Here is a 16,281-nt window from a genome sequence, read left to right as displayed (position 1 = left end):
AAAAGTTAGGGGATGAACAGTAGTTTTCTAAATATAGGGAATCATTATTCATCTCCTAAACTATTTTTTATCAATATTTTATTTTAATATATAAAATAAATTCTTCTTCTAATCATTTATACTTTTTTATATTCATAATTTTTATATTTTTAAATAATTATTTTAAAAATAATTTTATTAATTAAGAAAATAAATAAAAAATTAATTTTAAAAATATTATTATATCCACAAAAAAATAATTTAAATTTTTGTTTAAAATATTGGTAATAGTTCAAAATATAAGAAAAATATTGAATAATTAAATTTGTAAATAGAAGTGAGAAAAGAAAGTAATAAAGAAAATATAGATAAATGTTATTTTAATAGAATAGAGAAATGATAAGGATGGAAATGTAAAAAGTTTTTGAAAAATGAATAAAATTTAAGAAAATATTTTAAAAAATGTATTTTTTTCAGTTAAATTACAAGAAATTTTAGGAAAAATGAGATGTGAATTCACTTCACTGAAGGCAACACTGTAGTTTTGTACAGCAGATATCAACTGAGTTACGAGTCCCATTCTCGTCCCACGGTTCTATCTTTCTCAGTTCTCAGTTGCTGTGCAACCGCTTCCACCATGGAAGCTGTGCAAGGTCCCCCTCTCCTTCCCACTCCCATATTCGAACCGGACACCCAGAAAATCAAACGGAAGCTTGTACAAAAGGGTGTGCTACCAACCCCCAAAATCATCCACATCCTGCGCAAGAAGCAAATCCAGAAAAACAACCGCAAACTGAATCCTCTTTCCCAGAAATCCCAAGCCACCCCACCCCTCTCCGACTCCCAGAAACAAGCCCTCGCCGAAGATTCCCACTTCCAAACCCTCAAAAACGAGTACAAGGACTTCACCAAGGCGGTAAAGGCAGGGACGGGTGTGAAGACCAGGACTTTGATGGTCGGGAAGCCGTGGGAGAGTCTGGAGAGAGCTGGGATTAGAGAGATTTCCAGTGAGAGTAGGGAGTACTGCGGAGAGAAGCTCAAGAGGGAGAAACTGAGTGAACTGAGGGAATTGTTTGAAGAGCGAAAGCGTGAGGCTTTGCGGTGGGTTTTGGATGAGGATGTGCTCGTAAAAGAAGAGTGGTTGGATGGTGAAAAGGGAGTGTGGGAACCTTCAAAACGGAGGCGCAGCGAGGCTGAGGAGGTTAGGTTTCTCGTTGACAGGTTTGTTCCGTTTTTGGGGGGGGGGGATGAATTAGCATTACGGAATTTATGTGATTGGTCTTGTTTATAAATTGGTTGGATTTTTGTTTTTTTTAATGAGGGTAATGAATTATTTGTGGTGTAGGCTAAGTGCTAGGGAGATTACGATGAGGGACTGGAAGTTTTCCAGGATCATGAAACAGTCAGAATTGCGGTTCACTGAGTCTCAGTTGCTTAACGTTCTTGAAGGGCTTGGGAATAAGGGCCAGTGGAAGCAAGCGTTATCTGTTGTGGAATGGGTGAACAATGATAAGGAACATAGACGTTATAAGAGTAGGTAATTTTTTTTTTGGTTTTAATGCATTCGTATGTGAAGAATCAAAACTTTTAGAATTGAAGTATACAAGTTTTGGTGAAAAAATGGGTTGGGCATAACTTTTCGTCCTATAAATAAATTTGATTGTCTTTGTAGGTTTGTTTACACCAAACTCTTGGCAGTTCTTGGGAAGACACGGCGGCCCCATGCAGCTCTTCGTATTTTCAATCTGATGCGTGTAATAGTCAACCCACTTTGTTGGTTTTATGCATTGTTTTTCTTTCTGAATGTTTGTTTGATGATAGTGGATGGATTCTTACTATTAAGTGATTCAGGGAGATGGCCGTTTGTATCCTGACATGGCTGCATATCACAGCATCGCTGTTACACTTGGTCAAGCTGGTCTTGTGAAAGAACTGATAAGCATTATGGAATGCATGAGACTGAAACCTTCTAAAACTGTAAAAGCTGGGCGTAAGAACTGGGATCCAACCCTTGAACCTGATATGGTTATATATAATGCGGTAAGATAGCATAAATATGTGACTTTTAATTCCTGACTGACATTAATCTGCATAATGATGATGCAACTTGCTCTCTTGTGAATTGTTGGCTAGGTCTTGAATGCTTGCGTTTCATCACGCCAGTGGAAGGGTGTATCTTGGGTATTTAAGCAGTTGAGAATGAGTGGTCTAAAACCTAATGGAGCTACCTATGGACTTGCAATGGAGGTAGTTATGAATTATGGCTTACATTGGTATGAAATGTTTTGGGCATTGTCTTTGTATGCTGGGAACCTACTAAAGAAGTATATTTTTGTTTTAAAGGCAGAAAGCATAAGAAGTAGAACTTACGTCAAAAGACCTTTCTTGTCATTGAAAATTCGTGTGCTATCATCTTTTGGCAGATATGGTGTTAATAATTTGTTTTGTGATGTAAGAATGATATTGCAGCTTTGCAATTGTGCAATATTTGGAGGAATGTAGGCATTTGTCAAAATATACGTGGATTTTTCTGTTCCCTTTATTCGATAAACATAATAAGACTATTAAATTAGATTTCAATCCTTTAGAGTTGCTTATAAATTGCATCTTTTACTTATAAAAAAAAGAATTGCTTATAAATTGTAGTGGAACTGAGTGAGTGGTCATGCGAATTTAGGAAAAAGTATTGCAGATGCCAGACGTTTGTCCTCAAATTATAAATGCATTCATGTCTTACAAGGGGTGTTTGTTGAAAGGTCATGTTGCAATCTGGAAAGTATGGCCTTGTCCATGAGTACTTCAGGAAGATGAAGAAAACTGGGGAAACTCCAAAAGCGCTAACATACAAAGGTGATTTTAGCTATTCCTTTTCTATAATCAGGTTTGGTGTTTGGTGGCTCATACAATTTTGACATCCTTCTTCCAGTTCTTGTTAGAGCCTTTTGGGAGGAAGGTAAAGTCAATGAAGCTGTGGAAGCAGTCAGGGATATGGAACAAAGGGGAGTGGTTGGAGCAGCTAGTGTATACTATGAGCTAGCTTGCTGCCTTTGCAACTGTGGGAGGTGGCAAGATGCTATGGTTGAGGTAAGTTTCTGTATCGGTAGACTTTGGACCTGTTGTGACTGGATTTAATGTGGTCTATTTTTTTTATTGGTACTGGGTGTCCTGGAATAGCATCCCGACTAACCTTGGGAGTGCATAGGCTCTCGGCAAAGTGTTTCCCGCAAGTGCATCTCGGGTAATTCAAGGGAAAAATCTCCCAATCCGATGGCCCCTACAGATTGTTTGCACCAAAGGGGATTTGAACCTTTAGGCCTGGTTTGTTTTCATAAATCATCTCATCTCATTTCATCATTACAACTTTTTCAAATTCCCAAACAAAATATAATAATCAATTCAAAATTTTCAAATCCCAAAACAAAAATAATATAAAAAAAAAATATTCTAATAATATTCATCTCATCTCATCTGTGTAATCAAATGAGGCCTTAATATGGTCTATTTTAATAATTTCTTATGTTTTTGTTGATAAAACTCATTTGACCGTAATTCTGCATAGTCTCGTTAAAACTCATTTAACAAAGCATTCCCTTTTCTTTTAATTTGGTTTGATTTATACCACTATCAACTGGGAGGGGCTACATTTGTACAAGATATTTTTTGTTAACTTTTGTTTATTGAACATTTGTGTTAGATAGCTTTGTTAAATTTAGTTTATTGATATAATGTTATAATAATTTGTATGTACATATCAAATCGTTTCATTTCCAATCTTAATGCTGGTTGTCTTGCCTGATCCATCGGTAACTCCCTCTGACACCATCTTGTCACATGATTGCTCCATTCACAGCTGCTGTGAATTGTTCAACAATTCTGATCCTCGCGCGTTCCTTTGGACTTTTGAAGTTGTGCTGCTTTTTTATTACTGTTTTTGACTGGATTCCCCTTTTGAAATAATTCTTGTTTCTCTCTCTTTTAACTTCCAAAAAAATGGGGAGAAGGGTTAAATTTTTATGTTAATCCTCCTGCAAATTACATGAAATTTCCTCACTCCACACCACTGTTATATTAATGAATACTATGATTTTCACACTATCTACGAGAAGATGCAAAAAGGTACCTGCACCTTCTTAACAAGTTTCTTTGTTTTTGGCTTGAGATATGGAACTGTGTTGTAGATCTATGCATTTTAAACATCATTCAAATGACTTTTGTTATTAAAGGTCATTGTAATAGCAGGAAAGGACACCCATAAAGATCCTCTTCAATTGCCTGACTGAATTGGATGGTCGAATTTTGGAGAGAGATGGACGCATCATGTCGATCCTACAGAATATAATGTTGGGCGTGTAGGATTTCAGGCAGTATGGACCCTATATGACTGTTTAATGTTGTATGTATCTCTGCCCAATTATACCATCTAATTCGGTCAGACAATTGGAGAGGATCTCAGATTCTCAATTCGAAAGGACTCATGTCCAATACATGATAGATTTTGATGGTTGAATGTTTCTAGTTTATGTTCGACCTGTATTCTTATTTCTATCGAAGAATGCTTCTCTTATGTGTAAAAAATGCCTGCAGGTTGATAAGATGAAAAAACTATCTCGTACTAGACCTTTGGAGGTTACTTTTACCGGCATGATAATGTCTTCCATGGGTGGTGGGCATATTGCTGATTGTATATCTATTTTTGAACGCATGAAAGCCCATTGTGTGCCTAACATAGGTACCATAAACACCATGTTGAAAGTTTACGGTAGGAGTGATATGTTTTCTAAAGCTAAAGAGTTGTTTGAAGATGTTAAGAGACCTAAATCTGATTCTTACGCATCCCAAAATGGGGATGATACAGCACCTATCCCAGATGAGTACACATATAGCTCAATGCTTGAGGCATCTTCTAGTGCGATGCAATGGGAATATTTTGAGTATGTGTATCGGGAGATGACTCTCTCTGGGTACCAGCTGGATCAAACTAAACATGCATTACTATTTGTGGAAGCATCAAGAGCTGGGAAGGTAAATCACATATCTTTAGTTATATTCTTATTTACTCCATCACATCCTGCTTAAATTTGCAGCTGATTTTAATCCACTTGCCAATGTTTATTATGCTGGAACTCTTCAGTTTTTCTTGTTAAATCTCAAGTCACCTAGCCAGAGATGCCACGATTTCTAAAAGATGATTTTTTTCCTCCTCTTTTTCATGTAATTGTTCATCTGTTCTTAGTACTTGCACTTTTACCATATAAGCTTATGAGCTCAAATATGGGTGGATAAATAAATAACCTATCATTTCTGATGCAGTGGTATCTACTTGAGCATGCATTTGACACTATTTTGGAAGCTGGAGAAGTTCCTCACCCTCTATTCTTTACTGAAATGTTTGTTCAAGCTACAGCTCAATGTAGTTATGAGAGAGCTGTCACGCTGGTCAACACCATGGCTTATGCTCCATTTCAAGTCAGTGAAAGGCAGTGGACAGACCTTTTTAAGAATAATGGGGACAGGATTAGTGAGGAAAGTTTAGTGAAACTGTTGGAAGCTCTTGGTAATTGTGAAGTAGCTGCAGAGGCCACTGTCTCAAACTTGTTAAAATGTTTGCACTCTCTCTGTGGTTCTGGCACATCGAGAGCCTTCTTAAGTTCCAATGCATTGGGAAATGCGGCCTCAGAGAAATCATCCTTGTATGGCTGTAAGGGTAGATTTGATGGTTGTATTGGAGCAGATATGCCAAGCTCTTCTAGAAGCATGATGGATGAAAACCTTAACCCTGGCAAGGACACCCTTGTTAAAGATGGTGATGGCACGTTAGATACACGACCTGTTAATCATGCTACCACTAACGGAGAGGTGGATGCTGATTCAGAGGCAATCTCTGGTACTCCAAATCAAGCTTGTGGAACAGATAGAAAAACCAACCTTGTCTCCATAGGAAAGGGTTTTAATGATGATGTAACATCTGGTAGTGATGCTGCGCCTAACAAGCTTGCAACTTTCTTTATTAATGAACACACAAATGATCATAATGGGTTGCAACTTGAAACGCTAATGGACGGGGTTGATTCTCGCAGCTCTAACCTGCCCACAGCAGACGAAGTACTGGAATCTTGGAAGGAAAGTAGGAAGAAGGATGGGATATTCTTCCCCTTTCAACTTGGCCGGAAATGAGTTAAAAGTCTCATTGTTTGTTGGACATCAGTTATAGGAGACATCGTTACATGGCTAATAGATAGGTCAATTAGCTGATTTGATGTTCAACGTTGGCAGATTTTTGTTAGGTACAATTTATAGCCATTACCGTCGCTGATGGCTTCTCGCTGGCACTGAATGGCCTGTAAGGGTAATGGAAAGCTGTATCTTAGTTTATGTCCAAATTTGTTTGTATTCCTGTATATATTCAGCTAACACTCTGTCCGAAACAGTTTCTACAAGAGAAAATAAGAAAAAGGAGTACGAGTTTCCCTACTTTTTTGTGGCATTTTGTGAATTTTGAGCTGTACAAAATTACGAGGATTGTTACAGCAAGATGAGAATTGGAAATTTGTACACTTGCATAGATGAGTTTATGCAGTTGCATATTGCATGGTCAGTGTATATATATATATATATATGTATGAGTGTCAACTCGTAAACTGTACATACACCATATATAGACTAATGCATATTGACAGACAAAAACAATGTCAATGGAAATGGAACACCCCCTTAGTACGACGTCGTTGGAGAGTCATATATGCCCCAGACACAAGTTTCTGAACAAAGAATCTATCGATCGATGAATAATGGCTTTTCACGATGAGAAAGATGGGCATGGGATTGCAGTTGCTATTAGTAAACCTTTCTTTTATGGAAATACTAGGGGAGGGAGGCCGAGGCGTTTTGGTCTGACTGAGATTTTTTAAGTTTATGGGACAGTTCCAAGTGTGAACTCATTATTACACGTTACTTTCTGTTTGATGCCATGAACTCGAAAAGCATGAGTAGGAAATAAAAAATGCACGTGTCCATGCATACAGAAAGGAAGTGGTTGAAGAGGAAAACACAAATTTGAATGTGTGCACAGACAATAGTTGATGACAAGGCTTTTATTTGGTAAGCCACGAACACAAAACTTTCTAAATACAAATCATGAAAATGATTCGTATCTTCTTGTACTCTTCCATTGTCAAAATGAGTCTCGAGGACATCTGGATTACATCTCTAACTTGGCACCCGAAGTCCCTATATGTATTTCTTAAGGTCATCTTTTACGATCATCCTTTAGTAATAATATTTGGAAAAATCTATAAGCTCCTAATGAAGTGATCCCCAAAAAATGCAAACACAAGTCAAAGATCAATCTCTCATTTCCCACATTTACAATCCTAGCCTATACAGATATAGACATATCGGCAGATTACAGAGCAGCACGGGATGATGCCGAGCCCAACGTATGGTTCCTGTTTCAATGATCTCAATACCCATATGTGAGTTTCCCAACATCTGCAACATTTCCAAAGACAACTAGGATTAGCAACCATAAAGGCACCAATATAAACTTCTTATAGATCAACCAGAACCTCTATGTGATACCATGACAACATCCAAGTCATAAATCACAATTTTCACGGTTATTTCAAGGGGGTTAACTTGAAGTTGACTTCTATCAGAATTAAATGTTAGTTACTTAATTGTTTTTTATTTTTTATTTTTGAAGGGGGGGGGGGGGTACAATTCTCTGCAAAATTTAGCATGTAGTGAACAAAATTGAGTACTGTAACTGTAATAACAATACATACAAGTGGGGAAAAAGAAGCAGCATATTCTGGGGTAATATGGATCTGATGGGCATCAATTTATGAACCAGCAAATGGATGGGGTGGGGGAGGTATCTCCCCTTGGAAACACTGGAAATCTTGTTAATCAGTGGTTCGTTGGATATGCAGAGGATCATAAGTATTTTCGTTATATAATATAATAATAGAGGAAACCATATCTAATCCAGGAATCTGTCCTTTCCAAAATATCAGTGACCTTACTAAAGAGGAAACCAAGGTTTTTTGACAGGAAGCAATGCAGCACCCTAACCATAGCATCCTAAGACTCGGGGTTTGGCAGTTAAATGGCAAATATAAAAATAAAATTGCAGAGAGAACACTTTACCAAGCACGAAGTGTTCCACATTTCAATGCCTTCATTGCTGCTTTGGCAAAAACTTGTGCTGCTTCTGCTTCAGCTTCCGCTGCGTCTGCCTCCCTTGCAGCCTTTTCAGCCTCAGCAATAGCAGCTTCTGCTTCTGCAACAGCTTGTGCAGCAGCTGCAGCAGCCTCTTGTGCAGTCATACCCTTCATTTCTGACAGCTCTGCATCGACTTGAGCTTTTGTAAGAATGTTGATTTCTCTCTTTTCTGCCTCTAAAGAATCCTTCTGCCTTTCCTCCAGGAGTAAAAAGGAAGAGCTTCTTCTTTTTTCAGATGTCAAACTTGGTGCCATTTTGTACTTGTGTTTTATCTGTCACCACCATAAACGGCATCCCATTCTGAATCATGATCATACTAAATATTTTCCAGTAAAATACAAACTTCTTACTCAAATCGTAGTGGACTCACACACACAAATACCCACATATGCATATGAAAAATGCAAACTTTCATGTCATTAACCAATGGGACAATAAAATCCTTTGCGCTGTGTACATCAATTTCTTTTTAAACTGTTTTCTGGAGTGCAACATTTCAGGAACATCCACAGCTACTAAAATGTATCATCACCTAACTATCTTTGTTATACAAGATTGGCCTTTGCCTTTTATTTTAGTTTTTTGACAAGTAAGACCTATCTTGGTACAATAGGAACGAATGTTTCACCCAATTAGCTTAATTAGCTCATCAGTCACCACAGACAAATGCCTCACTGTTTACCTATCATTGTTACACCAAGACTTGAAAGATTGAGTACCTTAATCAATCTTCCATTAGCTGTCATATGCTTCAACTTCGTGGACAATAGTTTTCTTAGATTTGACGGTGCCCAGTATCGTTCCTACAAAAGAGAAGAATGTTCAGAATATTACAAACACAAGCTTTTCTGGTTTCTAGAACTCCTGAATTGTAACATGCATGGTTTCATCTAGAGTTAGGAGAGACTGATGCTTTTTGACAAAACTGAGAAACATATTACAGGAAATTCAAAGAGACTCCGAAGAAGTGGCAGATAATGTATCAGCAGCTTGATAAAAATAGTAGTATTATCTGCCCGATACCAGCTAGATGTGATGGACAACAAAAAAGATTGATACACTGCAGCCTTGATAGTTAAAGAAATTTGAAAATTGCTGCATTAAAAAACAAGTAGCAGCAGCAGCAATCATGTTAATACATCGGGGGAGGGACGTCAAAACCATGCAATGGTTGAATTTTCTGATTTCATATTTGACATGAATCTTATGGATATTCCTCTTGTTGGGGGTTCCTTTCATGGTCTAACAATCATGCTTGGTCTAGATTGGATAAATTTCTTATATCCCCACTCTTGGGAGATGCATTTTCCAGATGTATGCCACAAATGATTACCACAGATATGTTCAGATTACTTTCCTATATTATTGGATTGTGGAGGCAACCAAGGGGGACGAAGGTACTTTAAATTTTAGAACGCGTGGTTAAAAGCTGATGGGTTTGTGAAGTTGATTAGACATTGGTGGAGTTCATACCAGATACAGGGCACTCCGAGCTTTATTTTGGCAGGTAAATTGAAAGCTCTGAAGGACCTGAAGTCTTGGAATGAACACCCGCAAAAGCCAAGTCATCTTAGAACTAGAAAGGGTGACTCTAATGGAGGAGATTTTTTTTTTTTTTCTTTGATAAGTACTAATGGAGGAGATTTCTTGGAGGCAATTGGCAAACGTCAAGGGCCTTGTGACTAAGGGAGGGGAATAAACGTACAAATTTTTTTCATCAGGTAGCACTCAAATAGGAGGAACAATGCCATCAAGACCCTGACCATAGATGGCCTTGTTTCCTTAGACCAATCAGTGATCAAGGATCACATAGCTGGACATTTTGAAGAGTTGCTTTCCGAACCATTTGATTGGAGGCCTAGATTAGATGGTCTATCTTTTGAGGCAATTGATCAGAAAAATATGGGTTGGCTTGAGAGACCTTTTGAAGAGGAGGTACAACAAGTAGTTAGAAAAATGAATAGAGACAAAGCTTCGAGCCCTGATGATTTTACTATGACATTTTTTCAGACTTGTTGGGAGGTAGTGAAAGAGGATGTCATGAAGGTTTTTCATGAATTTTTCACTTTTGGGAAGTTTGAGAAGATTTTTAATTCTAAATTCATTCCACTTGTTCCCAAAAAAGTTGGTGAAATGGAGACGAATTTCCGTCCTATTACAAGATAATTTCAAAAGTTCTTACTAATAGGATGAGCTTAGTCATGGATAGAATCATTTCTAAGGCCCTGTTTGGTTGTTGGATTATAATGAGATCAACTCAGTTCAATCTAATTTTAAGCTGAGTCTAACATCCAAACACCCAACTCTCAAATCACTAAACTAAACTCAACTCAAAACTTTTTTACACGTGAGATCTACAATCTTTTTCAATTCAACACCTTTTTACATGCGGGACCCACAGCCTTTTTCAAATTCTCATAAATAAATCTAAACTCATTTTAATATCCAAACACATCTAAACTCATCTTAAGTGGGTCCCACAAAACTTACTCCATCATCTCAACTTAATACTATTCATAAAGAACTCAACTCAACTCATCTCAACTCAGCCCAACATCTAAATGCAGCCTTAAGTCTCAAAATGCATTTGCAAAGGGAAGTAAAATATTGGATTCGGTCCTTATCGCTAACAAATTCTTGGACAGCAGGATTAAGTTAGGAGTTCCGGGTATTTTGTGTAAATTAGACATGGAGAAGGCTTATGATCATGTTAATTGAGAATTCCTATTTTACTAGTTAAGGAGATGTGGTTTTGGGGAGAGATGGAGATTGTGGATGAGGCATTGTGCGTCCACGGTTCGATTCTTGGTTTTGGTGAATGGTGACCTCGTGGGATTCTTCAACAGTTCGTGGGGGTTGTGACAAGGAGATCCATTATCACGCCTCTTATTTGTTATTGTCATGGAGGCTCTTAGCAGAATGTTGTCGGCTTCAGTTGCAGGTGTTTTTTTCTCAAGTTACTCGGTGGGGATACTAACCATGGCTCTACCATTATTTCGCATCTTTTGTTTGTAGATGATACACTGTTATTTTGTGAGGCGGACCAAGGTCATATCCAATCTTTGAGGGCTATCTAGCTTTGCTTTGAAGCTATCTCCGATTTAAAAGTAAATCTTTCAAAATCTGAATTGGTTGCTGTGGGTAACGTTCGCAATGTAAGGGGTCTGGTCAGCCTATTGGATTGTGTGGTTTATTCGTTGCCTATGAAGTATCTTGATCATTCAAAGCCAAGATTATTTGGGATGAGGTGCTAGAGAAGATAGAGCGAAGGCTGGCTGGGCGGAAAAGGTTGTATTTGTCTAAAGGGGGTCGGATTACCTTAATAAAGAGCACACTTTCAAACCTTCCCACATATTCTTATCATTATTTCCTCTCCCAACTAGTGTTGCCTTATGGATTAAGAAACTTCAACAAGATTTTCTGTGGAGTGGACTTGGCAAGGAGTTTACGTTTCATTTAGTTGGTTGGGACAAGGTGTGCTCTCCAATGAGGGGTGGCGGATTGGGAGTTCGCAATTTGAGGGTCTTCAACAAGGCTCTTTTAGGGAAATGACTGTAGAGATATAATTATGAGAGGGAAGCATTATGGAAGGTGGTGTTGATACTAAGTATGGGAGTATAAGGGGGGTTGGTGCTCTAATGAAGTTAGGAGGGCATATGGAGTGGGGTTATGGAAACATATCCGGAAAGGTTGGGGTCCTTCTCTAGCCACACTAGGCTGATTAAGGGGAATGGTAATAGAACCAGTTTTTGGCATGATGTTTGGGTTGGAGATGCGGCTCTTAAGGATGCTTATCACTCTATTTTCATAATTGCACAGGAACAGGATGCTTTGGTGGCAGATTTGAGGGAAATTACTAATGGCTCACAGCAGGTGCTGCATGTGCAAAAATAGTGGCGAAACAGTAGATCATTTACTCCTACATTGTGAGTTTGCAAGGGCCTCATGAAATTACTTTTTCAGCAAAATGGGATTAGCATGGGTTATGCCGGGGAGGGTGGTTGACCTACTAGCTAGTTGGAAAGGGATCAAGGGGATACCCCAAATTGCAGTTGAGTGGAAGATGGCTCCCATTTGTCTACTTTAGTGAATTTGGAGGGAAAGGAATGACTGAAATTTTGAGGATTGAGAGCACTCTTTGGAAGAGTTTAAGAGTTTTTTTCTGGAAGACTTTATTTATGTGGGCCATTGTTATAGACTTTAATGGTCTCAACTTTCATGATTTCATTGTATCTGTTTCTAGTTCCTAACTAGGTGTAATCACATGTATACTTCCAGTGTACTTGGGCTATGCCTATTTCAATATCAATAAAATATCTTCTTATATATAAAAAAAAAAAAAATTATTACATCGTTTCTGTTCTGTTAAAAGATCATGCTTGAGAGGAAGTCATTTACAAGTGCACTTTATCTAAGGCAAAACCAATTTATTTGAAAGAAGTGAGGGTAGGAAAGGAGTTCTGCTCAAGGGAAAAAAGGAATACTCTTTACAGCTTACAAGCACTAAAAGTCAAGAAGTTTGACTACTTTTAGAATTGGTTTCTGCAAGCATGATAGTTAGATGAAGTCCAAGCCAAAAGACAAGCAAGTGAAAATACCTCTATGTACAAAGCAATTGCAGCCCTGTCAGAACCCCTTGGCTCCTTCAAATTGGTAATAGCCTCTAATATAAGCTTATCCAACCTACAACCAGGGAAAGGAGGTTCCAACAGAAGAAATTAATGATGCCAAGAAAAACAGGATTTTGGTTTTGTTCGGCGATGCCAAGAAAAACAGGATATCATGGTTAACAGTACAAATATTCCTATATTTCTGGAAGGTTTATAAATTATAAAAACCCCATTTTAGCTGTTATATATAAGCAATATTGATTGACTGCAGTGCCTATTTCCACATGTAGGGGCCAGAATCAACCAAAAGGTCATGCAAAAAATTTTCCCAGCATTATACAATATGCGGCTTAGACTATGTTTAAAAGTGAAATCATTTTATCAACCAATTAACTTCACTGTTGTGGGCCTCTTCCAAGAGCCGGTGTGTGAAGTGAAATCATTTTATCGTGTTATATTTCCAAAAACGGTCTCATTTGATAAAAGCTCTTACTCAGAGAGTGGTAGTCTTTGCTAGGGTGGCCACTTGTAAAAATCACATACAAGATAACTTAAGGAGGTGACAGACTACAATGATAAATTGATGTTGCACATGTAAGAGGGATTGGGAAATACTGATAAAAAAAGAAAAAAGAGGGATTGGGAAATGGCTGATTACTTGTTACTTAATTGTGAGGTACCTAGTGCTCTTTGGCATGCTGATTTTAGCCTCTTCAGATTTAGTTGGGTCATGCCTCGACTGGTGGTGGATCTTTTTCAATGTAAAGGTCAATTTGGCAGCCTGGCAGTGATTTGTCGATAATAATACCAATTTGCCTAAAGCCTAATGTTGTGTATTTGAATAGAGATGAATAATTGAAGCTTCGAAATTTGTGACAAGAATATGGAGGATCTTAATGATTGTTAATTTTTTATCTTTGTATCTCTGGACCTCAGCCAACTTAGATTTTTCTAGCTATAGTTTTTTATATTATTATGACCTTTTTAATCTATCCAACTAGGTGCATTTAATGTATACTTCCGGTGTATTTTAAAAAAATGTATACTTCCAGTGTACTTGGTATAGTGCCTTATTTATTTATAAAATTATCTTATAAATAGTTTATTTACATTTTAATACAATACAGGAAACTAAAGAATTGAGCAAGAGATCTTGCTCCCAACAACTTTTATTTGATCGATTCAATCTTACTTACAACAACTAGCACAAGAACATCCCAACTAAGAGATCTCATCAGCCATCGGTTTCTCTGATGAAACATACTACATTTGATGAAATCTTTGCAGGATGTGAGTTCAGAAAATTCCTGACTATGACTTTTACAAAGGCCATCAAGGATCTGACACAACTGTCCTCACTTTTCAAAGCCTCAGACCTGCCACGGGCAAGGTCCTAACTCCTTTCCATGTCATATATGGGTGTGAGATACTAATGAAACAAATAATATTTGTAGTTACAGCAGATGTCTCCAATTCTACATCCAGTTACACTCTTCATCCCAGTAACTGGATGTATAATTGAAATGAGATATTCGCATCATCACTTGTCTACACTTCAGGAAGATTCCATGCCATAAATATATAGATTGGCATAATTTAAAAGCATCCAATATTTTTTGTCTGCCTATTGTCTTGTATTACTAGGTTTTAGAGTCTTCCAAAATTATAGTAACATCATTTTTCTGTAAGTAAAAAACATGTCTTTAGTAACATCATAAACATCTGAGTAGGAATTGACTACCATATGAACTTTAGATCAGCTAATATAAGAATGAGAATTACTCAAGTATATGTCACCAATCACGAGTATACAAGTTTTACAGGGATAATAACTGCAATATGATAGTCAGAAGAGGTGTAACCTTGCAAATGGTTCCTTCGAATCAACAGCCTGCAATGTTCCTCTAGAAATTGCAAGAGGCTTAGCATCAACAGTTTCAACATCATTCTGAGGTATAGTGCTCAGAGACTTAGGGTTATCATCAAGCTTGGGGATTGGTAGATCCCTTTTAAGTGCAAGTTTGGCCTTCTGCCTGGAGCCCCATATCGCCGTCACATTTATATTTCTCCATTTATCCTATCCAGAATATATGATAGTCAAAACTAATATATCATAACACATAATTAGAGATTTACAACTGAGTTTAGGACAGAGCTCCTAATTTGCAGATGCAACAAACAGAAGCACTGTCCATTGGAACCAGTTCTAGAGCGTCATAGCTGAAAGTGTAAATTACACTTTCTTCCATAATAGTTGAGAGTACTGTCTGAAGGTCTAAAATAGATACCTTGAGATCCACATTTGAACGTAAATGTAAGATGCCACTGAACTCTGGGTCCGTTAGTATCGTCCGCCATTTGCCTGCCCCGTGTTTAATGACTCCTGCTTTAAGAGCTGCTTCTTCTTCTGCTGTCCACTTTTGCTTAGGAGCACCCATCAACAAACCCCAATTCCTTCTAGAACAAAACCTATACAGTTTATCCTGTAGCTTTTCAGGACCCATGAACAGAAAACAGATAATCAAACATTGAATTGAAATTAACAAACATATACAGAAACCCAACAAAAAATAAATTGAGCACAAAATTCAGTTTTTTTGAGTTGTACTAACAAACACCGCCCCCCACAAACACAAAAGGGGAAAATGAATGATAATATACATCATATGAAAACGAAAAATAAAAACCCAGCAATTTAATAGCTTTATCTGATCATCTCCTTCTACACACATCATGTGATCGAATATAATACCATCAGCGCCGACCAAGTTTCAAGAAAGCCAAATATTTTATTGTATTGCTAGTAATATGTCAAACCCATGTGAACAGGGAACCAATTCACAAAAAGGTTAAAGAAGCATCTATCCCAATTCTCAAATAAACTTCAAATATTCACACAAGCTACCAATACACACGTGCTCCTGCAAAACCAATTCATCGACTTTTAAGTTGATGAATTATAGCCAGCAAATATTAACTTATTTTAATGACTAGAATCAGATTTTAATGCAAATCGGCTCAGATTGTGATTAACCCTGCAAGTTCATACTTGCAAAACAATGCGAGATAGATCCGACCGCAAAAAAAAAAATGCAAACAACATAAGAAAGCAGAGAGACTAATCCACTAGATGAAATTTTCATCAGCATGATTTGATTGACGTAAGAAACAGACCTCAAAAGCGGCGAAAAACATACACAATATAATCCAAATGTACCTGTGAGGTTTAAAACGGAGAAGTTGAGGAGGCAGAGGTGTAGCGGATAAAAGGAATTACTATGGAGGGAGGTGGGTTCAGGTGCTAATCATTTAGGATTATATCCCAAAGTTTGCTCGAATTTTTGTAGACTCCAGTCGACGGAATACAGGATTCGGACCCGGAGATAATGGAAGAGATTACGGCATTTGTGTTCTTTTTTTGATGTTTGTTGTCCGAGAGAAAATACAAGTAGTTTTGGCGTTCTTTTAG

The 16,281-nt window shown here is 37.6% G+C and overlaps 2 protein-coding genes across 4 annotated transcripts; one reads left to right on the top strand and one right to left on the bottom strand.

Annotated features, from left to right (window-relative positions):
• The first annotated feature begins 513 nt into the window (after positions 1 to 513).
• Positions 514 to 6,450, top strand: LOC108988553 (pentatricopeptide repeat-containing protein At5g67570, chloroplastic). The gene is made up of 9 exons (XM_018961845.2): positions 514 to 1,200; positions 1,325 to 1,516; positions 1,652 to 1,733; positions 1,831 to 2,019; positions 2,113 to 2,226; positions 2,736 to 2,829; positions 2,906 to 3,063; positions 4,564 to 5,001; positions 5,290 to 6,450. The coding sequence occupies exons 1-9, from the start codon at positions 617 to 619 to the stop codon at positions 6,151 to 6,153; spliced, it is 2,715 nt and encodes a 904-aa protein (XP_018817390.2). The 5' UTR covers positions 514 to 616; the 3' UTR covers positions 6,154 to 6,450.
• A 581-nt stretch (positions 6,451 to 7,031) lies between these two features.
• Positions 7,032 to 16,272, bottom strand: LOC108988560 (telomere repeat-binding factor 2-like). Of its 3 annotated transcripts, none has more exons than XM_035683704.1 (7): positions 16,030 to 16,272; positions 15,101 to 15,281; positions 14,675 to 14,889; positions 12,801 to 12,885; positions 8,922 to 9,005; positions 8,128 to 8,474; positions 7,032 to 7,467 (listed from the first exon to the last, which is right to left on the bottom strand). In XM_035683704.1, coding segments are annotated over exons 2-7 (882 nt in total). In that variant the 5' UTR covers positions 15,251 to 15,281; positions 16,030 to 16,272; the 3' UTR covers positions 7,032 to 7,466. The 3 variants fall into 3 exon arrangements, with proteins under 3 accessions (XP_035539597.1, XP_035539599.1, XP_035539598.1); XM_035683706.1 differs by having other exon boundaries at positions 15,101 to 15,301; positions 16,030 to 16,265; XM_035683705.1 differs by having other exon boundaries at positions 15,101 to 15,295; positions 16,030 to 16,265.
• Between the last annotated feature and the right edge of the window lie 9 nt (positions 16,273 to 16,281).

This window comes from Juglans regia, chromosome 12 (assembly GCF_001411555.2).
Source record: "Juglans regia cultivar Chandler chromosome 12, Walnut 2.0, whole genome shotgun sequence".
Taxonomy (NCBI): Eukaryota; Viridiplantae; Streptophyta; class Magnoliopsida; order Fagales; family Juglandaceae; genus Juglans; species Juglans regia.
The sequence above is the reverse complement of the archived record's forward strand: the minus strand, read 5'-3'. Positions and strand labels throughout refer to the sequence as shown.